Below are 25,561 nucleotides of genomic sequence, written 5' to 3' on the forward strand. Positions count from 1 at the left end.
TTGTAAAGCATCTGTAAAGCTTTATAAATGTCTTCTGATACGTATCTATTCCTACTGCCTTATCTCTAGCTGTATTGTAAGAAGCAGACAATGTATGCATTGGCCATACATGTGCAAGCCTACTGAAGTCTATGCTATTTGGAAACCATGAATAAGAATGAATAAGAACTTTCATAACACCTTTAAATGATCTCTTTTCTCTTTTCAGATATTTCCTGGGACATTTTCTAGTTTGTCTTTCTTAGAGATTGACTAGGTGATACTATTTAATGCCAACTCTTAACTCTTACAGAAAGACCTATCTTTGTCATTATTTCCATATTTCCTAATGATATTTTGTCCATATTTCCTTTTATTCCAGTGAAAACTAACATTATCATTATTACCACTACTACTATGATGATGACTATTCTTTCACATCTGTGGGAGGAAGCAGAATGCCTTTCAATTGTCTAGTCTGAGTAACCAGACTAGAGCACTGTGAACTTGGGTTTTGTAAATCAGTCCATGAAAATAAAAAAAAAAAAAACCCTATACTTCCAGAGGTTCCAACATCAGAAGGTACATAAGAAAAATCTTTCTTTTTAGAAGAAAGTATGTCCTCTGGGTATGAGTGTAATTCAGAGGTACAGTGTCTGTCCAGCAGGCAAGAGACTTTGCCTGGTTCCCCGACACTGTAAAACAAAGCTAAACAAAACAGAATTGAGAGACAATGTTAGTTACTGTTACAATCCCGAATTACTAATTACTATACAATATTAGTTATTGAACTGAAAACAAACAAGATAGATATCATGGTCTGGAACTAGTAGCAGTTTTTCACATTAGTGAGGCACAAAATCATGCTAATAGAAGTGAATGTATTAGACCTTAAAGAAAAAGAAAAGATGAAATTGTTGACTGGTGACTTAATTTTTTAAAGCTATTTTTATTTTGCTTGTAATTAGGTGTATGTGTATGTGCCTGTGCATGAGTTTATGCAGGTGAGTGCAATGCTTGCAGAGACCAGAAGAGGGCGTTAGACCCCTTGGAGCTAGAGTTACAGGCAACTGCCCAAATGGGTGATGGAAATGGCACTAGGGTCCTCTGGAAGAGCAATTAGAGCTTAACCAATGAACTATCTCTCCTGCCCCATTAATTAAGAAAAAAAGAAAGAAAAATGGGAGGAGAGAGAGAGAGAGAGAGAGAGAGAGAGAGAGAGAGAGAGAGAGAGAGAGAGAGAGAGAGAGAGAGAGAGAGGTGTACAAGAGAGAGACAGGTGAGTATACAACAAGAATAAAATAATAATTTAAGGAAGGTCTTAGAAGTGGTCATAAAAAGGAACACTTTAGCCTAGGGAGACAGCTCAGTGGATAAAACACTAGCCATGCAAGCTTAAAAACCCAGTTTAAATCTTCAGAACCAATATAAAAGCCAGCTACATATAACATGTGTGTAACCCTACCCAGGGTTCCTGTGGTAAGATGGGAGGCAGAGACAGAATTCTCCAAAAGCTTGTGGGTTAGTTAGCAAATATATGCAGCCAAAAACCAAAAAGGAGTCCTGTATCAAACAAGATACAAAGTGAAGACCTATATCCGAGGCCTAATACCCAAAGACCAAAACCCGAGGACCAATACTTGAGAAACAATTCCTGAGGACCAATATCCAAAGACCAATCAATACCTGAGGACAAATACCCAAAGACCAATACCTGAGGTTATTTTCTTCCTTCCACACAGGTACTATGGTACACTTATAAATGCACTGCTCACCTCATATACACACATACATATACATACATACTTACACACAAAAGGAATGTATTAAGAGTGTGTTGCCAATGTTTCTGGTCTTAGATGTGCTGATATAAAGAGAATACTAAGCCTCATGTATTTTATAATTGAAAACCATGAGAAAGTGATCAAAATAAGAATAGAAGAATTGGAGAGATCTCATCTTGGATCTCTTTGGGATTATTTCCTTTCTAATGTTCTGAAGCGTATGCTTTGTAATTAAAAAGAATGACATTTGTTCTGTCCCATCTGTGATGGAAGAAAGAGTTTAGGGTCCCAGTGAAACAAAAATGGAAAGCATGTTTGGCCAAGACCCCGAGGCTGTAGCCTGCAGCTGCATTAGGTCTTCCAGTGATGGGAAGGGCTGGCTCACATGACATGGAGTAAGGCAGAAAGGTAATTAACCAATAAGAGACAAGGTGTTACCAGAAAGATAGAGTTCGTGCACCTGATTACTAATTAATCAGGCATGAGAGCACCTTGTAGATGCATTCACTATTTAATTATAGCAGCCTCTCTTGGCAAAGGAGCATATGTTCCCAGCTTAATCTACTGGTTTATACTGACATCAAATTGTCATTATCAGAAAGAATCAGGCCTTTTGATTATTTCCACTAATTTATTGAACACTTAAAATTAATGAACCCCAGGCCTTTTAAATGTGCTTAGTTGGTTTGGAAGAAGGGAGGAGAAAGGGGGAATAGGGTGTGTGTGGGGGGGAACCTTCATTAAAAGGACAATTTGTTTGGAAAAAGGTAAAGCAAATACATTTCATGGGTGATCTCAACTCTGTTGGTGAGAAATCCATGCACTCTACAACTGAGCCCACAAAATCATGGACGTAGGAAATCAGGCACACCTGCTGGACGCCAGTGGCCTCCACAGAGCACATGTTAAAGTGTTTTCCTCCCTCACTGCTTATCTCCCTGCCACAATGCTTAGTCAAACCAGTGCAAAAAGAACAGAATGGTAGAAATCAAGTGCTCGATTAATTAACAAGGACTCCCTTCTCTTTCATTTCCAAATGTTGTGTTGGGTGGGAAGAATAAAGTGAAATGCCACCGTTCTCTATGGGTGGTATCTTTGCATCACATTCACTTTTTTTTTTTTTTTAGTTTCAGGTGAAGGTCAAGTTCAGGTGTTTCTCCAGGTGAGGGAAGGTGTGGCTCCCACTGTTTCGGGTGAGTGCCAACCACTGGATGGAATGCTCAAGAGAGCAGAACGCTCTCCAGTGGTCCCGTGGATCGCTCCGCTCCTTTGTTTATGAACAGGCGAGCACCAGCGCTCATGCTGTTGTGCCTGGCAGCTCTCTGCTGTGATGTCCCATAATTAAATATATGTCTGCATGTCAAGGGAAGATATAGGATGCACTTGCCTTTCAAAACCATAGAAAGTAAGAACTGTAACATGTAAATAAGCACATTTCATAAATTACGAGCCATATGTGCACACAGGACTCCAGATCTGCAGATGGGCCATTAGGCCCCCTCCGAATGGAGAGAAAAAAAATCCAGGGTGTCTCTAAACTTTAATTGTTCCTGGTAATTTCAGGAAATCAGGATAAACAAGCGCCCCCCCAAAAGTCAGATGGTTCTGTGAGATCCTGCTAAACTCAAAAGAGCCGAATTCTCAAAGACTAAACATCTCATAACCACCTTTTAATGTATGTCTTAGTTTGTTTTTGTTTATTGTGAGTCAGTTTAACTGTACATTTGCAGGAGGGATAAAGCCTTTCAAAGGCAGGGGTTTCCTTTGATTTTCAGGGGAATATTTGTGTTATGTCAGAGAAGAGTCATACTAATCAAAAACGTTCAAATTCTTCCATTTCAGTTAGCAAATGAGGTAAAGTGACTGCACTAAGCTAAGCGAAGGGGTTTCAGCTATCACCCCATGCTTCTGATACTGCAAGAAGTTAAGACTGGCTTCACCGTGGCTTTCAGGTGTCTGCTGTGTTTCACTCTGTACATCTGCCGTTTTCATTCAACCTTCCCTTTAGGTGCCTCAAAATTCCCAGCTTATTGATTGCCTCTCTATAAGGTGTGTGTGTGTGTGTGTGTGTGTGTGTGTGTGTGTGTGTGTGTGTGTGTGTGTAGCAACAGTGAGCAAGGAAAAATGGTTCTTACCTTTATAACATCTTACTGTCTCTGGCAGGTGTCTAATAAATGGCAAAGTAATTAATTAAAAATTTCCTTTTTTTCTCTTTTTTTATTAAGAAAATTTTTTCATTCATTTTACACACAAATCAAAGATCCGCCTCTTCCCTCCTCCCACCCCCCCCCCAAGCCTCCCCTCCCAACCCATCCCCTACTCGCTCCCACAAGAAGGCAAGGCCTCCCATGTGGAGACACATTCAGCAGAGACAAGTCCAAGCCCTTTCCCTTGTCTCAAGGCTGTACAAGATCCCATCATAGGTAGTGGGCTCCACAAAGCCTGCTCATGCACCAGTTGTCTCCACAAAGCCTGCTCATGCACCAGAGATGGATTCTGATCCCACCGCCAGGGGTCCTCCCAAGCAGATCAAGCTACACAACTGTCTCGCAATGCAAAGGGCCTAGTCCAGTCCCATGTAGGCTCCACAGCCATTGATCCAACTGTCATGAGTTCCCTCTAGTTTGGTTTGGTTGTCCTTGCCTGTTTCCCCATCATGATCCTGATGTACTTGCTCATAGAATCCCAGATACTAGATATAAAGCAAAGGGTAATGAGGCAACAACCCACAGCTCCAGAGAAGCTAACTAACAGGGAAGACCCAAAGAGGGAGGAATGGACCACCCTGGGAAGGAGAAATAAATGAGATCTCCATTAGTTAACTGGGGATGAGGGGTGGGCAATGGAGGGTAGGGGACAGGGGATGAGAGCATAAGGGAATGGGTTGGTCGAATTAGAACAGGGAGAGAGGGGGAATGCAATGAAAGAGATACCATGGTAGAGAGAGACATCATGGGGATAAGAGAAAAACCCGGTGCTAGGGAAGTTGCCAGGAATCCCCAAGGATGACCCCAGCCTGGGCTACTAGCAATAGTGGAGAGGGTGCCTGAACTGAACTGGCTTGCCCCAGAGATCAGATCAGTGAATATCCTAACTGTCATCACAGAACTTTGCTCCAATGACTGATGGAAGCAGATGCAGAGATCCACAGCCAATAACTAGACAAAGCTCCAGGAGTCCAGTCAAAAATTTCCTTTTAAATAACTATTACCAAGTTCTTTTCTCTCTGAAAATCTTATCTCCAAATTCCACAAAATTGTGAGAGTTCTTATTTTACAGGTTCATACCGCTTGGAAAGGCTGTCTTGTGCCAGGGTCCTTTAGGGTATGTGGGACTACATGTGATGCCTAGATATACATAGTAATATCAGCAGTCAGTGGTTGAGCCTTGGTAAGACCTCACATATCTCAACTCAGTTCTGTGTTCTTTTTGCTATACCATGTTGCCTCTAATATGCTTATATTATTTTTGGGGAAATACATTAATCTACACATGAAATTAAGCTCTATAGCCAATTTTGCTCTTACATAATCCAGGACAGAAAGTATTACAATGTATGAAGCCAAAGAATTAGTACATCAGTGAAAACATTTCAGCGAAGAGGATTCCAAGGAACTCCTTGACTTCCAAGATACAGAATATACAGTTTAATTATAAATTTAAAATATGACAGTGCATTTTATTTAATAAAGCAATCTATGGAAAAAATGCAATTATTGCACTATCAACACTAGTTTTCCATAAACAAGGGTATAATGACTAGTGAAATTCTACCTATGTGACAACCCATTACAAGCTTCAATATGAGTATGTAATGCAGTTGAAACTGTTGACAATATGCTGCGAAGAGTCTCTCCATTGATCCATTAACAGTGATCCTGTTACATGAACAAAATTGTGAGGTTATTGTGAGGATATGGTGATAGGAAAATTCTAGGATCATGCCAAGAAACCAATGTAAATAAACCAACCAACATCCCCCCAACAACGGTGTGTGAATGAATCTCCTTATAGCTGTTATTTATCATGGATGCTTCTTAAAAGACTAGCTTTCTTAATGCCACAGAAATCGGGAGGAGGTGAGTGAAGTGCGAAGGAGTAGATGGCAATATCTGGCTGATACCACTTCAAATGTCAGCTGCTGCTGATTAACAAATTTGTATAGAGAAGTAGGATGAACATAGTTTATAAATGTTGGTCCTCACCAAAAGTGATCTAAAGGTTTGGGGGAAGATAAAAGGCCCATAGCCTCCAGTGCTCAATGCAATGAGCTTTTGGATGGTCAACCTGAGCTCTTCTTTTCTTATCTCCAGTGTACTCCTCAGTCCTCTGTAATACAGTTTCTACCTCACCCACTGCACTGGGACTACTCTCTTTTTTATTTGTATTTTTTTTCATATAATTTAGTCTGATCATATATTTCCCCTCCCCAGTTCCTCCCAGATCCTTCCCACCCATCCAACTCTCCCTGTCTTCTCCTCCCTTTGCCCACCAAAAAGGCCCAAATGTCCCAAAAGAATACCAACCAAAAAGTGTACACACACACACACACACACACACACACACACACACACACAGAGTTTGTTTTTGTGTTGACCAGCTAAGTACTTCTGGGCATAGGAGTGTGGTTGATATACCCAGTGACATTCTATTGGAGAAAACTGATTTCCTCTTTATCATTTGCAAATAACTTCTTGGTCAATGGGTAGGGCTTCATGTCCACTTCCTTTTTCACTGTTGAGATTTTATCTGGTTTGAACTGTGTGGGTCTTGTGCATGCATCCACAGTCTCTATGAGTTCATATGTTTATCTGTCTGGAAGACGCTATTTCCTTGGAGTTGTCCACCACCTCTGGCTCTTACAGTCTTTTTGCTTCCTCTTCCACAGAGGTCCCTTAGCCTTGAGGGGAGGGGTTTGATAAGACATCCCATTTGTGGCGAGTCTCCGAAGTCTCTCGCTCTCTGCACATTGTCCACTTGTGAGTCTCTGTGTTAACTACCATCTACTCACAAGAAGAAGCTTCTCTGAAAATAATCTCATCTTGATCACACATGCTCTGATTGTCAAACTCAACAGTTGGCTTTTAATACGCTCTTCTACAGAATTTTACTGTTAGCAAGATCTCATCTTGAACTCATTCTATTGTGCAAGATTCCAAGGAAAGATAAGCAGTTTATTACTGACTGCTTTAAAAACAACAACAACAAAAAACAAACAAACAAACAAAAAAACCACTCAGAGTTCATTTTCTCCCCCCAACTTTCAGCACAATATTAGCCATGTAGAAGCCATATAGAAATCTAGTAACTAACAAGAAACTGAAAAACAGGTTCTTAAGGCAGGATGGAATTTGTATGTTAACAGTCATCATTAAAGTAGTCACTGGAAGGTCTGGGTTGTTAGATTAAAAATAATTCCAGCCCTTTTCTAAACTATAGTGATGATGGCAGAAGCACAGGATGTTTGTTTCCACCATCTGTGATATAAATCTGAAGCAACTGTTTTTCTGTTCTCGTTTGTTTGTTTTGAGACTTTGTGAAGTTTTGAAGAGCCTAGTCATTGTCCATCGGATAAATTACTGTATATAGAACATCAAAAACACTACCTGGCCTCTGTGTTACTAGTTAGTGGTTATACCAACACATGCCCTTAAGCCTTTGGCCTGTTCTCTTGGACTGTTTGGGCTATATTGAGAACAAGGTACAGCAGAGAGAAAACATAGGAAGATATTACAGTGTTAGTGTCACAGCAGAAAGAAAGCATAGGTAGATAATACAGTGTTAGCATTTATAAACTATTTGTAAAGCTTCTTTCTGAGATAGGCCTGCTCTAAGAAGTGCCTTATTTCCATGCTGTGTGGTGTATTTATGTACTAGTAGTTTATAATTTATGCATGACCACAGTCTGTATGCTTTTGAGCTGTTCTAGAGCTCAAATTAAAACATTGCTGCTATAGATTTGAGTACAGGTAGAAAAGCCAGCAGGTTATTTCCATGCATTTGACATCAGGCATTGTGTCTATTCATGCTGATATCTTTGGTGATATCGCATTCATCTTCAAAGACTGAAATATGACCTAATGGCAGATCATGACCAAACCCACCTTTCTTGCTCAGTATTCTGTCTTACCTTTCAAAACTATGTTCATCTACTCATTGCTGTTCATCTCCATCTGGATATGTCAAAATTTTTCCAAATATCACCTGCTCAAATCATTAGAGGTTGATAGAACTTGTCAACTTCTACCCTAACGGTCTTGAAATCTTTGGCCTCTCTGCCTTCATAATACTTCACTCTCTGGCCACTTGTTATTTTTCCAGACTCATCATTTGCCTCTTTCTAACTCTGTCCCACCAAGCTTCTTTTGATTTCCCTCTCAACATCTCATTTCTCAGCTTTGCTTATTTATGCTCATGTGCATATCTCTATCTGGAACAAGGGCCTTCATCACTTCTCCATTTTACCTGCAGAATCTTTAAGCCTTTGAAATGCTAGTCAGTTATTACTTCCTTCAGGAAGCTTCTCTTTAAAGAGAGCAGTTCTCAATCTGGATGCACTTTTTTTGAGAAAAATCTCCTTAGTATTTACTCACACTGAATCTTAGCTGCTTGGAAGCAAGGGCAATGTTTTTCAATTTATTTGGAACTCATACCCCCTATCAGGAACTTCCCGGAAATGATGGTCATTATATTTATACTTGTAAAATTAACCACTAGGTAGGTCAAGAGGTGGCTTTTCATCTTTACTTTTTGTGACAACCTTCCTGGGCCCTATTTCTAACTAGTGTGTCATGAAAAAAACAAAACAACAACACAACCAGAAAAAGGCAACTGGATACAGTTCAGCATGGCAATGTCCATAAAGTGGTTCTAGAAGTCTCTTTAGAAAGTGGTTAGTGTTTCCACTAGTTTGGCTAAGTGAGACAGTTGATCAGCTTGAACTGTTTGGGAGGCACCCAGGCAGTGGGACTGGGACCTGTCCTTAGTGCATAAGCTGGCTATTTGGAACCTGGGGCCTATGCAGGGATACTTTGCTCAGCCTGGGAGGAGGGGACTGGACCTGCCTGGACTAAATCTACCAGGTTGAGCTGAATCCCCAGGGGAGTCCTTGCCCTGGAGGAGATGGGAATAGGGGGTGGGCTGGAGGGAGGGCGGGGGGGGGGGGCGGGATGAGGGAGGACAGGGGAATCTGTGGCTGATATGTAATATTAAATCAAATTATAAAAAAATAAAAAAAGAAAGTGGTTAGTGGTTATCAATCTCATGATTGTGGTACCACTAGAATGCGAATGGTCAGGGGTAGAATCAATAAAGAAACATGATCTATACACAAATTACTATCCCAACAAGTGTCCAGGTCATAATCCCACCATTTTCATACATCAGGAGCTGTGGCAAGCTTGTACTATGACTCAGCCATTCCAAGAAAGAATCCATCTTAAGAAGATAGTCAGGATTATGGTTAGATTTGCATAGAGACTGCTCAAATCACATTGTTTACCATTAGAAAGACTCTACTTGGGGGATGTTACAAAGTAAGAGAATAATGGATTTCTAGTATGATAGAATATTATGTAATCAGTAAAATTATTTTAACAAAGAGCTTTAATGTCATTAGAAAATACATAAGAAAAATAACTAGGCTAAAAAAGTAAAACTCGATCTGATATAATTTTAATTATATAATAACACTGAGATATTATGGGAGGAAACACAAATAAAAGGTTGATTGTGGTAATTATTATGTGGTGAGGTTCTGGGCAATTATTAACTTTTCTTTATTAGCATTTTCAAAATAATCCATAATAAGCATATGTAATATTTATAATGAAGCAGAATGCCAGTGTTTAATAAGTTTGTAATATATCTTATCAAAAGTATAAGAATTGGGTAATAACTTGATTTCTTGCGATGAAATGTTTTATAGAAACTTCTAATATTCAAAACCAGCTAGTTAGAAAGGTGAAAATACCAGTCATAAAATAACTATGTAATCCTGAACTTGTCACAAAGACTTGGGTTTTTAGAGTTAACCTTGCACCTTTCCTGTGTATTGCAGCTTCTACATTTGTACCTGAATCAGCTTTAAAATGGTCCCTTCCTGAAACATGGCAAGACGTTGAAAAAGGCTGGGGAGGATACAACCAGACCACCCCAGGACCTGGTGATGACGTCTTGATTTTACCCAGTGAGTGAAACCAGCTGTAATAGGACACAGATGAACTGAACTGAACCAAATCTGACAGGAGATAAGATTGCATGATGTAGTGCAAGACAGGAAAAGAGTGGAAATAAGTATAAGAAACTACTTATTTTTATGACCCCTTTGGGTCAGTTAATATCGGAGAGGAAGCATTCTAAGTTTTTTGAGGAACCTCTATGTTGTTTTATATAGTGGTTGAATCAGTTTGCATCCCCACTAGTAGTGAGTGAGTGTTCTGTCCCTCTAATATCATTGCCAGCATTTGTTGTCATTTGTCTTCTTATTGGTAGCCACTTTGCTGGGATGAGATCGACTCTTCAGTGTGGCTTTGATTTGCATTCCCTTTATGATTAAGGATATTGAGTACTTTCAATATATGTGTTGGATTTGCACTTCCTTCTTTGAGGACTGTCTGTCAATCAAATTCATCTGTCTATTTATTGATTAGGTTATCTGTTCTTTTGGTGTTTAGTCAAATTATTTATTTTGGTCTTAGGGATTGAACTGAGGACTTTATATATATTAGGCAAGCACTCTACCACTAAGCTACATCTCCAGCCCTTGAACTCCTTGTATATTCTAGATATTAATTCCTTGACACGTGAATAGTTGGTATAGATTTTCTACTATTTTGTTGATTGCCTTCACTTTTGAAATTGATTCCCTTGTATATTGCCTACTACTATTAGTTTTAAAAGACTTGCGTCAATGGAAGAGAACAGATGTAGAAAAAGATAATTTCAGAAATACACCAAAGCATGATCATATTTAAAACACTCATTTTCCTTAAAGGAGAGTTTATCAAGGTTCCAGGTAATTAGAATATTTTTACTGAGCACCACAAAACATAATTCCATTTATGGTCAATGTGACTATCTCAAGGTTACAGTAGACAAAAGATCTGCAATGGGCAAAGAATATTTGTCTATCTGTGAATCAATAATAATATCAGACATTTACTGAGCACTAACAATGTATTGGGGCTGTTCTTTGCATACTTAGTTAACCTTGTAAATAGAGTAAGGTTGTTGTCTTCATTTTACAGAGAGAGAGATAGAAATTTGTGGCAGCTGAGTAACATACATGGTCAGAGTCACACAACTTGCAATTCAGAAGAATTGGGATTTGAATCCAAGCAATTTGATTCTAATTCCATATTTTTAAGCAGCAGAGTGCATTTCTTTCCCAAAAAGACTAAGTAAAATAAAAATAGAGTAGATATGTTGTTCACTTTATTTACAATATCAGAGCCAGCCAAAGCACACTGGTCCCTTTTCAGCCTTTTGTGATGTTTTTATAACTGCACAGAAAGATGAAGGATGGGGCATATGAGTTGTCTAATGCAAACATGAAATATTATCATCCATTTTCCCCATTATCCACCTATGTCTTCAATGGAGGATGTAACTTTTTGAATAAATAGGCTTATGAGTCATTCCAATACTGCAAAGAAAAAAATCTGTTCTCCCTCAGTCATGTCTTTGATGAATCTAGCCAGTGAATTTGCCCCAGGCTGTGGTTTTTGCCATGAAGCTAGTGACTTCCTTCACTCCATGCAGGAAGCTAGGGAAGCTTTTGAAAGTTGCCAAGCTTTTAGTATCTTCTGGGGCTTTGATGCTGAACAAGCAGCGGTCTCAACTATCTTGCTTGGCTTTGCAAGCTGTGTCTACTGCATGCTCTGATGCCTGGGAGCCCTTGGTGTTTTCCCTTATCCTTCATCCCTGAGATCACCGTCAGCTCAGATAATGGGGCTGGATTCTCCAGGAAGCTGCTCTGAAATGCACAAATCTATGTTGTAGGGAAAGGCGGGTTGAGAATGCAGCCATAGGTATAGGATACATATAAGGTATCTTTTTTTTTTTTTTTTTTTTTTTTTTTTGGTTTTTCGAGACAGGGTTTCTCTGTGTAGCTTTGCGCCTTTCCTGGAACTCACTTGGTAGCCCAGGCTGGCCTCGAACTCACAGAGATCCACCTGGCTCTGCCTCCCGAGTGCTGGGATTAAAGGCGTGCGCCACCACCGCCCGGCTCTAAGGTATCTTTTAATCTACCCAGCTGTGTTATTGTGAGAACAAAACAGGAGAGGGTATTTAAAACACACCTAATTATGTTTGTTACATTTAGCATTTGAGTAAAAAAAGAGATGAGAAAAAGGAGCCATGGAATATGTAATGAAAACCTTGCTCCTTGCCCATTGTGTTTTCTTGCTCTTTTACAAACCTTTCAATGCCAGCAGATGGACTAATAGTGGCCAGTAGTTAAGTCTATTTGTTCCCTTCAGTGTTGGGCCCGAGACAGGAGCTTCTGTGTTGTTCTTTGACAAATCTCCTCGATATTCTGCCCTATGGTGGGTCTTCATGTTGAATCTACTTCCTGTGTTTCCACATAGATTTACTTATGTCTAAATTCGTCATCCTTTCATGACTATTTTTTTTCTTAGTTCTCAACCTTCTTTAATTTAAGTGTGATCACTGGGTTTGGCACAAGTTAGATACTAAATGCTGCTTGGATGCAGGACGTGAACTTAATGCTGCCATCTGTAATTTAACAGCACAAACAAATCTTTGAAATTGAAAAGTTTTACATAATACAACTTTGAGACTGTACAAGTCAGTGAAAAACAATTTCTTACCCTTTGAACAAATTCCTAAGAATTGTGAAATTTTTTTTTGATGATAGCACTTGGTATATGTTACCTACTGTGTTGGCTGTTCTATGGAGACTTTTTCTAATCACTACTTGGTTCTAATCACTACTTTCTAAGTAGATCCTGTTCTTGACCATGATTTTACAAATGAGGAATCTGGGACATGGAAATGTGGGATAATCCACTCAGATTCTATCCAGTTAGTGAGAAAAGATGATAGACCAGGAAACCAGCATTGGGTATTCTCTCTCTCCCCTACCCTCTCTCTCCTCTCTATGTTTCCCACACACATGTGCATATGTGTAATTATATATATGAACATATATACAGCACACACACATACACATTCACACACACACACACACACACAGACACACACACACAAAATTACTCACTGGTACTCAAACCCAGAGCCTTGTACGTTCTAGGCAACTACTTTACCAATGAGACCCATACTTAGCTTTCTTTATTGTATTTCCCTCTCTTTTTAAAGTTATCCTATCTACCTGCTTTGATTTATGAAAATTGGCCTATTTTATACAAAAATTATATTTTAGTGTACTATTCACATTATTCCTTTAACTAGAAATAAAAAACAAAACAAAACAATTTGATATATGACGTATTTGCTGATAGAAAAATCAGAGAAACTGCTTAGATGGGAGCCTATTACAATAAAGCATTGGTAAAATCATTTGCCTGTGTCTGAGGTTATGTACCATATACTTAGTAGCTAGGCACCAAAAGTGAGCAAGCTATACTCATGCTCTCAGACTGCCAGGGGTTTGGCTGTGTTAATAAAACATACAGTGAATAATAATAATAATCCCAAACTACAAGAAACACAGTGTGGTTAGATGCAAACTGTCTTCAGTGAACAGTGGAGAAGTGGATCTTGGAGGAAAAGGTATGTGAAATGGACTGTGAAAGACGGGGTACAAATTCAAAGCTCGTTTATAAGACACGAGGAAAATGGGGAATTCCTCGGTGGCTATAGAGTGAGCCATCAAATAGGACAAACCTGGGTTCACTATTGGATTCCTGACATTTACCAACTGTGTAAATGACCCTCATCTATATAACATGAGGGCTAAGATTAATATATCATAATATTAAGAAGATGAAATGAGATCGCATCAGTCCACATGACCACAGCTTCGAGTGTTTGTAGTAATGGAATTGGAGGTGAAAGCTGTGATTTGTGGTGTATTAGGGGTGCTCTTTCCCTTTCTTTTTGCCATCTGGCTGCCCCTCTTGGCCTCTGATATTAGCGACACTTTGTATTTGCTTTCCAAAGGCTTATTATTTAATTTTCACAACATCCTTGGGAGCTAAATAGGTAATAACTATTATTACAGTAAAAACCCATTTTTACATAATACGATTTTAATGGAACTGCTGATTTTACAAAATGAAAGTGACTGGTAAAGAAGATTTAAGTGATACTTTTGAACCTCTAATATAATTTTATGGTGTTTTGTGTATTTTAATTCATTAATAAAGGAAATGTGTAGAACATTCCCATCATTATTCAAATAGAATAGCATAATTTTTCAATAAAATTCTTAGAGTAAATTGCCTATTTCCATTTTCTGGGAAATCAATTTTATGGAATGACCTCAGACCCATTCTTTTCCATAAAAACAGGGCTTTACTACCCCAGTCCAAGGCATGAGTATCTACCAGTCTAAGGCACCAGTATCTTAAAGACGGTCCTATTTTTCTTTAAGGTGGTCTGTCTTTATAGACATTGGGCTCTGAGAAAGCTGTAAATGTCTCCCTATGGTATTAAAAGCAGTAAGCTTGGGAAATTGTGAAGAACTTGACCTTGTGGCTTAATGTATGATAATTTTGCTTCATGCAGCAAACATATCTGTGTTGCCTCATCAGTACTGGAAGAATTGGCTCTATCCATTCTAGGTGTCCTAGAAGTATTGAGAACAAGTTCTATCTAACCAAAGATACCAGTGCCAAACCTCTATTCACAACTCCAGGGAGGCTACCTAGAAAATAGGACCCCAAGAAAGACACAGGGATCACCCAATGACAGAGAAATGGATGAGATCTACATGAACAACATGGACATGATTGGGGGTAATGAAGGGCAAGGATCGAGAGAAAGAGAGCTTAGGGGAGCGGGAGATCCCAGCTGGATCAAGAACAGAGAGGGAGAACAAGGAATAGGAGACCATGGTAAATGAAGACCACATGAGAATAGGAAGAAGCAAAGTGCTAGAGAGGCCCACAGAAATCCACAAAGATACCCCCACAATAGACTACTGGCAATGGTCGAGAGACAGCCTGAACTGACCCACTCTGGTGATAGGATGGCCAAACACCCTAATTGTCGTGCTAGAAACCCCATCCAATGACTGAGGGAACTAGATGCAGAGATCCATGGCCAGGCCCCGGGTGGAGCTCCAGCAGTCCAATTGGTGAGAAAGAGGCGGGTTTGTCTGAGCGAGAATTGTTGAGACCAAGGTTGGAAAAAGCACAGGGACAAATAGCCAAACGAATGGAAACACATGAACTATGGAACGAATAGCTGAGGAGCCCCCAACTGGATCAGGCCCTCTGGATAAGTGAGACAGTTGATTAGCTTGATCTGTTTGGGAGGCATTCAGGCAGTGGGACCGGGTCCTGTCCTTAGTGCATGAGTTGGCTGTTTGAAACCTGGGGCTTATACAGGGACATTTGGCTCAGCCTGGGAGGAGGGGACTGGACCTACCTGGACTGAATCGACCAGGTTGAACTCAATCCTCAGAGGAATCTTTGCCCTGGAGGAGATGGGAAAGGGGGGTGGGTTGGGGGGAGGGGGGCGGGAGGGGGGAGAACAAGGGAATCCGTGGCTGATATGTAGAATTAAATTATAAAATAAAAAAAAAGACTTAAACACGGAAAAAAAAAGAATAGTTGGCCAATTGGCAAAACAATCCAACTAACTTTTCACTTATATCTTGGCCTGAATTTACCTGAGAGGATTTATATAAGATGCTTTCAGAACATCTTCTAGAAGAGCTCTTTCAGTCTTGGTAAACAGACAGACAGACAGATACACACACACACACACACACACACACACACACACACACACACACACACACACACACACCAGTGAAGTTTTAATGGAAGGAGAATGTGTCATAATCTCAAAAGATAGGATTCTTCTTCAAAGGCCATGGCCATATGTCATGTAGTCTCTGCAATCTTTCTGAGTGTGTATGTGATGGTAGAATTCCCAGTTTCATTTCCTCTCTTTCTTTGAACTAGTCTTATTTGAAGACATGAATGGGGGATACTGTTTTTTCTTTTATAATGGTCCTTTTGTTTGCTCTGATTTTCAATACTTGGGTACTTTGAACAACAGAGAATCTCATCAAAGCCATGTGGCATTCAAACATGGCAGCATCTAAGGCATTTCCTGGTTAAATTGCAAAGCATTGTAAGATATTGGTGATGTGAGGAAGGATAATTATAATCAGAAAGTAATTTCTGAAAGGAGAAATTTCTGTAACATGATGCAATTATAAAATTGGTTTAATTTGGGATGGGGAGATGGCCAAATCGTTAAGAGCAGGTAGTGCTCTTAACAGAGGAGACTTCAGTGTTAGTTTCCAGCACCCACACTGGGTGGCTTACAATTACCTGTAACTCCATGTCCAGGGACATCCAATGCTTCTGATCTCCATGGGCACCTGTGCTCACATGCACATACCTCCACACGGATACAACAAAGAAGAAAGCAACAATGAATGGATGAATGAATAAGCGTAATTGGCTTCATTTACTTTTCTTTTCTTTTTTTAACTAGCTGAGACTATGTCTAATTTAGGATGACATGTGTACATAAATATATAGGTATATGATAACAGTTACAAACCAAATGCATACATTTATGGTGTTTCTGTGGCTGGATTAGTTCTTCTCATTTTGGTCTTGTAACACTTAGGAGGTACAAAAAGGTCATTGAGACCATCACCCACTTATTCTGGTTTACTAAGAAATGGGAGAGAAAGAAATTTAGGCTTGAATTACCAGAGTCCTTACAATGATGCAGAGCATCAGAATGCTTGTTTTTAGTTGTGGATATTCTGTAATTCCATCATTATCTTCTAAACACCCCCAGAAACCTAACCATTTACAATACACACTTTATTTTGCTCACAGTGGAGAGGTAGCATGCTAAAGTGGTTCCATTTAGATTCTCTTACACATCATCGACTATCATCAGATGGTGTCTGGGCCAGTCATCTACAATCTTAACTGGAATGAATACTCATACAACTGGGGGCTAATATTGGTGATTGGCTGGCAGCTTATCCAGGAAAACTGACTAAGAGGGCTCTGGCCCTTTCCTCTTAGGGTTTCTGTTTGGAACTGCCCGGCTTTCCTTACAGTATGGTGGTGGTATCCAAGAAAGAGTAGTCTAAGAGAGTGCCACCAGAGTAAGTGAGCCATGAAAGCTAGGTGAAACCTAAGAGCCTCAGAACATCTTGGCTCTCACGTTCTGTTAGTCAGGGAAGGCCCAAATTTTCAACACAGATTCATGGGAAGAAGGCTAGTCTCCACAGTTGACAGAGAAGACTAGCTAAGCATTTACAGCTGTCTTTAATCTACCACTGTATGTGTGTTTACATGTGTGTATGTGTATGTCCGTAATTAAGAGCAGATGTATCTGGCTCAATTCAAAAGGTGTTTAGACCCAGCTAAGTTTGTGTTGTCTTTCTTCTGTTACTTAGATTCTGTCAGCCTGTATGAATCAGAAATTCAGAACATTGGGAGACAGATTGGTCAAAGGATTGAATTTCCTTGTCCTTTGTGTTACCTATAATGCTTAGTGTTATGGCCCTACCTCCTTGTAAATGAGAATCTTCAAAGAAACTGGGTTTCTGATGTAACATCCATTATTCCCAGACTGGGATGAAGAGCAGAGATTTGGCTGCCATCTGTGCCCACACTCCTCACGCAGAGCCAGGACCCTCTCCTTGGAAGAGAGACCGATGGTGACATAAGCAGATAAATGAAAAAAAAATATTCAGAGCCCTTCATTCCCATGCAGAAGCTAAGAGCCTAATGAGAGAACAACTATACTTTTCTTTGGCCTTATTTTGAACATGAAGATAAAAAGCATCTTGAAGGTTTTTTTTAAGGAAGACTAGATAAACATGCTTTTCCAAGTAACACTTTTGACACACACTCTTCTTCCAGCATTATTATCAAATAGAAATAAGCAAATAGAAAATCTAAAGCAAATGATGAAACATTCTTTGGAAACTAAAATTTAGGAAACCTTCTGTGGTCTTCATGCATCTGCTACGGAAAATAGAAACATGGAGTTTAATGTGAATTGTAGGTATTTCCACAGTTTTTCTAGGAGGTTTGTTTTTAAAATATTGAATATTAATAGAATTTCCATATATTGAATTGCTAAAAATATGCTGTTTAGATTTACCACCTGTAGTAACTTAAGTACAAAAATCCATTGTAATGTGGAGCCTTAGACAAGGGGAATTATTAGTAATTTATTTGTTTTAGTTGTTTTTATTTATATTAGTATTGTGTAAAGTCATATGAAATTTTTATATTTATAAAATATATAACTATTGAACTGTCAGAAAACTTGGTGGCTCTTAAGATGATGCAAGAGTATTATAAATTGTGAAATGCTGTTAAACATGTTAGTATTATCATCTCAAATTTTTATACCAAAGTGAAGAATAGAATTTTAGTTTCCTTATTTTTAACACTTTGTTATAAGTTACCTTCTAAAATGCATGAAGTGAATTTTAGAGCCTTGTGTCCCTAACATAGGATTGAATTTATGAGGTGAAACACTGGAGTTAAGGAATTCACATGGCTTTCCCAAGGGAAGACTACCAGTGGCCACCAAGCCCTCTAACTCAGTGTCCTTGCTAGGGTGACCAACCCAGAAGTAGATTGCCATGTTAATTTGAGCTGTATTTTCTTTTCTCTATAAAATAAAATTTCAATTAAAACAAGAGAAGCTACTTTTGTTTCCTCTAAGTTATAAAAATGAGCCTAAAATGTAAATAATGATGGAATAATATTGAGATAGATTTTCACCCTTTCTCTAATTCCAATTTGTCAATCTCGGCTTGACTCAGTCATGGGGCTAATTGGAGCTCACTTAGACTCTTCTCCTGGGATCCAAACTCCTGTAGGCCCTGACACTCTTTATGGCTTGCTAACTTGCTGGAACTAACGACAGTTTTCTCTAATCGAGTAGTTTTTCAAACCCTTTATATTCTCACTCACCTGAGAAGTATTCTCACTGTAGAAGTCCATTAATATCAGTATCATAAACTGCAGAGATTCCGCGAGGGGATATACTTCCCCAGGGTGCACAGATCTTAATTTGGGTGGGGTAAGGGTTGAAATTTGGTGAGTATGAGGTAAGAGACCCATGTTTATTTTGACATTTAACCTCATCTAGAAAATCACTGCTTTAAAAACTTTTCTTCATGCTATCCCAGTCTCCTAGAGGTCAGAAGCTCCTGGACAACTTGTGGGGTAGAATGAGAGGAACATAATAAGTATATCTTGATGAGTAGTCATGATGCATTTCTTTCTCAGATTAATGTGATTCTGCAGTTGCCAAGGCAACGTCTTCCTCCTGTACAACCTCTGAAAACTTCCATGTGAAGTTTACAGCTACTTCTTTTGTTGTTGTTATCTGCTGTGTGTGTGCGTGTGTGCGTGTGTGTGTGTGTGTGTGTGTGTGTGTGTGTACGTGCTCCATGGCACAGCAGTGGAAGTGAGAGGTCACCCTTAGGTGATGTGCCTACCAGCTTGTTTGAGATTGGCTTTCTTGTCTGAATATGCCCGGCTGGTGGCCCACGAGCTTCTAGCAATTCTCTTGTCTGCCTTCCATCTTGGTCTAGGTCTAGGGGTCCTAGTGTTACAATGTGCATTACCAGCTTCTGTGTGCATTCTGGACATCCAAATTCTGGGCCAGACACTGGTGCACTAAGCTATTTACCCATGCTTCCTGGCCCTACAGCTATTTCTAAAAGGAACTATGCATTAAGGTTTTAAAGTAAACATTGACCCTCTTATTTCAGATTATAAACCTTTATGGTAAATACAATGATTACTGTGGAAAAGTACATTTTTTTATAACGGAAATCAGAATTGTTGGGACTTGGCAATTTATCAGTTGTGCAGGGGACAGGAAGTTGAGGCAGGGGATGACCGGATTGTTTGCACACGTCCTGGCATATGGGCTAACGGTATTCTTCATAGAAATAGAGGATGCAGGTTAGGTGGTTTAAATCAATTATCATCTTGACAAGAGTCACCTAGGAGACAAGCTTCCAGGCATCTTTTTGAGGGACTATCTGAATTACAATCACTTTTGGGCATGCCTATAACAGATTAACTAGATTAGATTTGCCTGTGGGCATACCTGAGATTGATCAAATGGTCTCCTACCTCAATGACTGCACATGCCTTCCCTGCCTGTTGCCCTGCTGTCCCTGTCATGAGAAAGTGATCCCTTTGAGTGATACATCAGAATAAGTCCTTTCTTCTTTAAGTGACTTTTCACAGGTATTTCGTCACAACAATGAGAAAAGTAACTAACACACTGAGGAAGGGATAGATCTATCAAGGAACCTGATCACATTCATTGTCTGTTTATTCTAAATTTCTTGTGTAAACACTCAGATGGGAATAGGAATTATGGTGCTGGAGACCTGGAGGAAAGTTCACTGGGAATGTGGATTTAAATTTGGAGATCCTGGAAGAATGATTAAGAAAGCCTTGAGACTACAATAAGAACCAACATGTAAGAGCTGCTGCTGATAGCTGTGAGGAGGAAGAAGAGGACATCTTGGATGAAGTTATCATTTATGTGGAAGTAAAAGATATCAGAAAAAGCAGTTGCAGAAGGAGAAGGTCTATGACTGTAAGGAGCAAGTAAAGAGCATACAGTGTTGTTAGCAACAAACTAAGATGTTCCAAGCCTGGAGAGTAAGCCATTTTATTCATGGGTAGCTCCTACAAATCAAATGCACAATCTATGCAACATTACTTGTTTGTCTTACAGTCTTGCATAATTGGGTTAGATCAGCCTCTTTGAGGATCCACACAATTTGGTTAAAATTAAAGCTATTGCTCCCTTGTGAAACTGTGGCTTTTCAGTGTGGCAAGTTGCTGTGGCTTGCCCTCTGGTTATAATGCCAGCATGGACTTCACTTTAAGAGGCTCCTGTAGAAGTGGATGAGATCTACATGAGTGGACTGGGTGTGTGTGTGGGGTGGCAGAGGGCAAGGAGTGGGGGATGAGAACATAGGGAAATGGGAGGGTCAAGCTGGAACAGGGACAGAGTGGGAGGGCAGGGAAGAAGATACCATGATAGATGAGGACATCATGTGAAAAGGAAGAGGCAGGGTGCTGGGGAGGCTCTCAGGAATCCACAAGGTTGACCCCACCTTGGTCTGCTGGCAGTGGTCCAGAGGGTGCTTGGACTGGTCTACTCTGGTGACCAGTCTAGCAAATAACCTAGCTGTCATCGTAGAGTCTCTGTCCAGTGACAGATGGAGGCAGATACAGAGATCCACGGCCAGGCACCAGGCTGAGTTCTGGGAATCCAACTGATGAGAGAGAGGAGAGATACTGCAGGCGAGGGATGTCGAGATCATGATGGGAGGACATGCAGAGATGACTGGCCACACTAGTGGAAGCCCATGAACTGTGGACTGGTGGCTGTGGAGCCCCCATAGGACTGGACTAGGCCCTCTGGATATGGAAGATGGTTGTTCGGCTCGAACTGTTTGGGGGGCACCCAGGCAGGGGACCGGGATCTGTCCCTGGTGTATGGGCAGGCTTCTGGGAATCTGGTGCCTGTGGTGTGACACCATGCACAGCTTTGGTGCAGTAGGGAGGGGCTTGGACCTGCCTGGGCTCAGTGTGCTGGGCTCTGCTGACTCCCCATGGGAGACCTCGATTTGGGGGATATGGGGATGCAGGGTGGCTTGGGAAAGAGGGCTGGGGGGTTGGAGGGAGAAGGGGGGGTCTGTGGATAGCATGAGGAGTGAGTAGAAAATTTCTTAATAAAGAAAAATAAAATAAATAAAAAAAAGTTAAAAAAAGAGGCTCCTGTGATAGGTACAGTTTAGTTGAACAGCCAATGTGTGCAGTCATCAGTTTACTGGGAAAGCAGGGTGGACTATGTCTATAAGACATTATGATTGTTTTCTAAAGGGCCGCAGTCTTATAAAAAAATACAACATTTAGAGATTGTGTCTGCCTCTTAAAATGAGCAGACTCCCAGAAGTAAGAGTTGAAGCTCAAATTATTTAAAATGGGCAGCCATAGTCATTCTGAACACTGATGGGTTCTTTTCAGTTGTGAACACCGAGAACAGCATCCAGTGAAGCTGAAATTAATTTAGGGATATTATATTATAAATCAATCCCCTGAAAATCATTATTAAGTGGGTGACTGTCTACCCTAGTTTTTCCAGGACTGAAGGGTTTCCTGGGGTTTAGGGCTTTAGTGATAAAACCTAGAAAATATGAAGTCAAGGAATGCATACCTGTCATCCTAAGGAGAAGCCGCCACCTTTCGCTTGTCCTACCCTGTGTTCTTTGTATTACAACCAATGTGCTAATTTTTTTTTCTTGACATCACATATACCCATTTTACCTAGTTTTATTCTCCAGAGACCTCTATTTCATGGAATTAATGTTCTTTGAGGAGATGTTGGAGTTTCTTGCAGGAGAAGGGGACCTGAGTGATTACATATGTCCTTCCCTGCTGGCTAGTGCAGGGAGTGTGAGCCAAGCAGGGAACGGTGCCCATGGAGGTTTGTAATGTAGAGCAGGGCTTTATTTACTCGCTCTAATTGAATTAGTCTTTTGCTCTTTTCTTTATGGTCTGCTTTCCATGCAGATATTTTTGGAATGCAGAATTAAATAATTCATGATTTCCTTATTATTGGCTTAGGTATAGTTGCCATTTCTTGAGTTGATTATACTCCCTTGAGGGGACTTCTGGAGTCTCCTCATAGGCAGCATTTAATGATAAGAATTTGGTCAAGTAACTGGGTATCTTAGGTAGAGAGGCCAGCAGAGGCAGAAATTTAGATGGCTTTGTGTTGAATCTTAGACTGTCACACTGCCACTCTGCCCTGGGTTTCTTAATGTCTTTTGTGGCCTCAACCTCTTCAACAGTCTTGTGAAGGATTATCTTTCTCAGGATAATGGTTATGATACATAAATAACCCATTAGAATTACAAAAGAAACCAGCTTTATTGATTTAGTTATGAAAATATTTAAAACAAACATTGTGATTCTTCTTTTTAGGATTAATAAATATCTCACATAGGGCCTAATAACTGTCACCATTTCAACGTTGCTATTGCTAATATTTTCCATAAAAGGCTGCCATCAATTCTGTCCCTTTACTTAGGGCTATGTTGTTCCTTCCTCAGTGGGGCTCATTCCTGTCTTGAGTCTTTGCTGCTTCGGTGATGTGCTAGACAGGATGTACATTAAGTTCTGAGAGTTCACTGGCTGGGTAGTAAGAATTCTTGCAGTAGAAAACACGTGCCTCACATGCTATTGGGAATTTCTCTCTTATAACTTAGTCCATAGGGAGTCCCAAACTAAGGGAATCTCAAACCACATAGAGAGCCTGTGCTTGTCACACTGGTTGAGAGCCCCGTATAAACTCCAGCCAGCAACCAACATCAGTTTCTAGAACCCATGTGAAGGGCGACAGATGTGAAGGCTCCTGTGCATGTCAGGGCCTGCCCTCTGTCTGGTCATTTATCTTCATGTTTGTTTTTCATTTGTAGCATCAGTAATTCTCCGAAAGCCTTAGAGCCCAGGTGAAGCCACCTGTTTACCTGTCTTTATTTACATGATGACTCCACCACCTGATAGCACCACCTAATATCTGGAAAAGAGCATAGAGCTTTGGTTTTGCCTCCAGTTTTGATGGAAGTGGAATAGCTCATCCAGTTGTATCGTAGAGGCAGCAACACCATATGCAAAGGAGGAATCTGCAAAGCTCTTACAGAGGAAGTTTCAGAGATGATACATGTTCTATATTCTGCCCAGCCTGGATGGCTATGCCAATGGCAGGCATTTCTCTGCTGTCTTCTTGAATATTTTTTTAGTATCTGTGGGGTGTTCTCATCTTTGTATTTTCGTTGTCTGCCTAGCTCTGGGATAGTTGCTGTATAGAATCACCTATTTCACAGATCCTAAAGGATGACTGTGTGGAGCTAAGCTCCTTCCACTGGTTCTGATGTTGAGAAGTTCAATTCTTACTATAGTGGGGTTTTTTTTTTTTTTTTGATCATGCTTCGACAGTGGACTGAACCCTCACACGTCAATCATCTCTCAAGGCAGTCTCTCACAGCCACGGCCACAGACCAACATGATGGAGCCAATTGAGGTTGTCTTTTCCCAGTTGACTCCAGGTTGTTTCAAATTGACATTACAGACTAACTGGAACACTATTTGTATAAAATCTATTACGTTCATAATGCTATTTTTTAACAGGATTATTGTGGCATGTGTATGGATTTATCAACTTATCACTACATTAACAAAATAATATTGAGGATATATACTTAAAATTTTTTTAAGTAAAGGTGTATTTAACATTTATTCGAGTTTTAAAAAACATACTAGCATTTCCTATAGGAAATATGAGTATGCTACATGTACTCTTAAAATGTGTCATATATGATATATATATGGCTTTGGTTTTCATTTACTGGGCAGTCGATCTATGGAGTCTTAAGTGGACTGGGAATCACTTTACAGCCATACAGGCCACAACCTTGAGACCCTCTTCCTGCTCCATCTGAGTATTACGATTATAAACACCACCATTTGCTTAAACCTGTTTTCCTCTCTTTCTTCATCTCTCTTTTCTTTCATCACTCTCTTTTTCTTGTGTCTTACTCTTATTCTTTAACACTGAACTGTTTAAAGATACCTTTGAATTCTCAGTTGATTTAGTCCTCTCTTACATATGTTCCTACAATACCCTGGCCATCTTCCTATAGTAAACGGTTAGTCTGTAATTATTTTTTGCTTTCATATTACTATTGGTGAAATTATTAAGGCCACTCCACGTAGTTAAAAGGGAGGTTTATTTAGTGGCGTAACTTACAAGTGAAGGGATAGGTTGCAGGGTCTGGGAAAGGTGTAGCGCAGTCTGGCGGTGTTCTCTGGAGAATTCTGCTCAGTCTACCTCCAGTGTCCTGGGTCCAGGAACCAAGAGAGCCTGTGCATCCAGATCTCGGGTCTTCAGCATCCTCTTTCAGCCCCGCCTTGTGGGTGTGACCATTACTGAAGCCTCAATGGGGGTTGGAACTTCCAGGTCAAAGCTGGAATGGCTACCCACTACATACTACCTTGGGGTCAGAGGGATATTCCTCATTTTAAAAAATATGTGTACTAGGCACACTAGAGGGTTTGGCATGCTGTAGATGGTCAGGAAGTAGGAAGTGTTAGAGTAAGAAATTGAGAATGAAGAGCAGGCACTAGCCCATCGGTCCTTCTTAACATGTTTCCAGTGATTTGGGGACACAGGAACAGGAATATGTCACACAGAGAACCTTTGTGAACAGGAACGGGTGATGAGTCTCTGGAGACCTTAGCAATCACATCAGAAGTGCTGAATTGGTACTCCTGCTGGGGAAACTGCTCTGGAACTCATTCAGTACAGAGGGTTTTTTTGTTGTTGTTGTTTTGTTTTTCATTTTTCTTTACTAAGAAATTTTCTACTCATTCTACATACCACCCACAGATACCCCCTCCTCTCTAGCCACCCCACATCCCTACATCCCCCAAGTTAAGGTCTCCCATGGGGAGTCAGCAGAGCCTGGCACACTGAGCCTAGGCAGATCCAAGCCCCTCCCCACTGCCATCAAGGCTGCACAAGGCATCACACCACAGTCATCAGGC

The 25,561-nt window shown here is 40.2% G+C and overlaps 1 protein-coding gene across 1 annotated transcript in view; it reads left to right on the forward strand.

Annotated features, from left to right (window-relative positions):
- Pkhd1 (PKHD1 ciliary IPT domain containing fibrocystin/polyductin) overlaps window positions 1-25,561 on the forward strand; it is a 462,210-nt gene that overhangs the window by 269,353 nt on the left and 167,296 nt on the right. The window contains exons 51-52 of the mRNA XM_059282214.1: window positions 2,891-2,956; window positions 9,823-9,951. Of these exons, the coding sequence (XP_059138197.1) occupies window positions 2,891-2,956; window positions 9,823-9,951 (195 nt within the window). The remainder of the gene's footprint in view (window positions 1-2,890; window positions 2,957-9,822; window positions 9,952-25,561) is intronic.

This window comes from Peromyscus eremicus, chromosome 16_21 (genome assembly GCF_949786415.1).
Source record: "Peromyscus eremicus chromosome 16_21, PerEre_H2_v1, whole genome shotgun sequence".
Lineage (NCBI taxonomy): Eukaryota > Metazoa > Chordata > Mammalia > Rodentia > Cricetidae > Peromyscus > Peromyscus eremicus.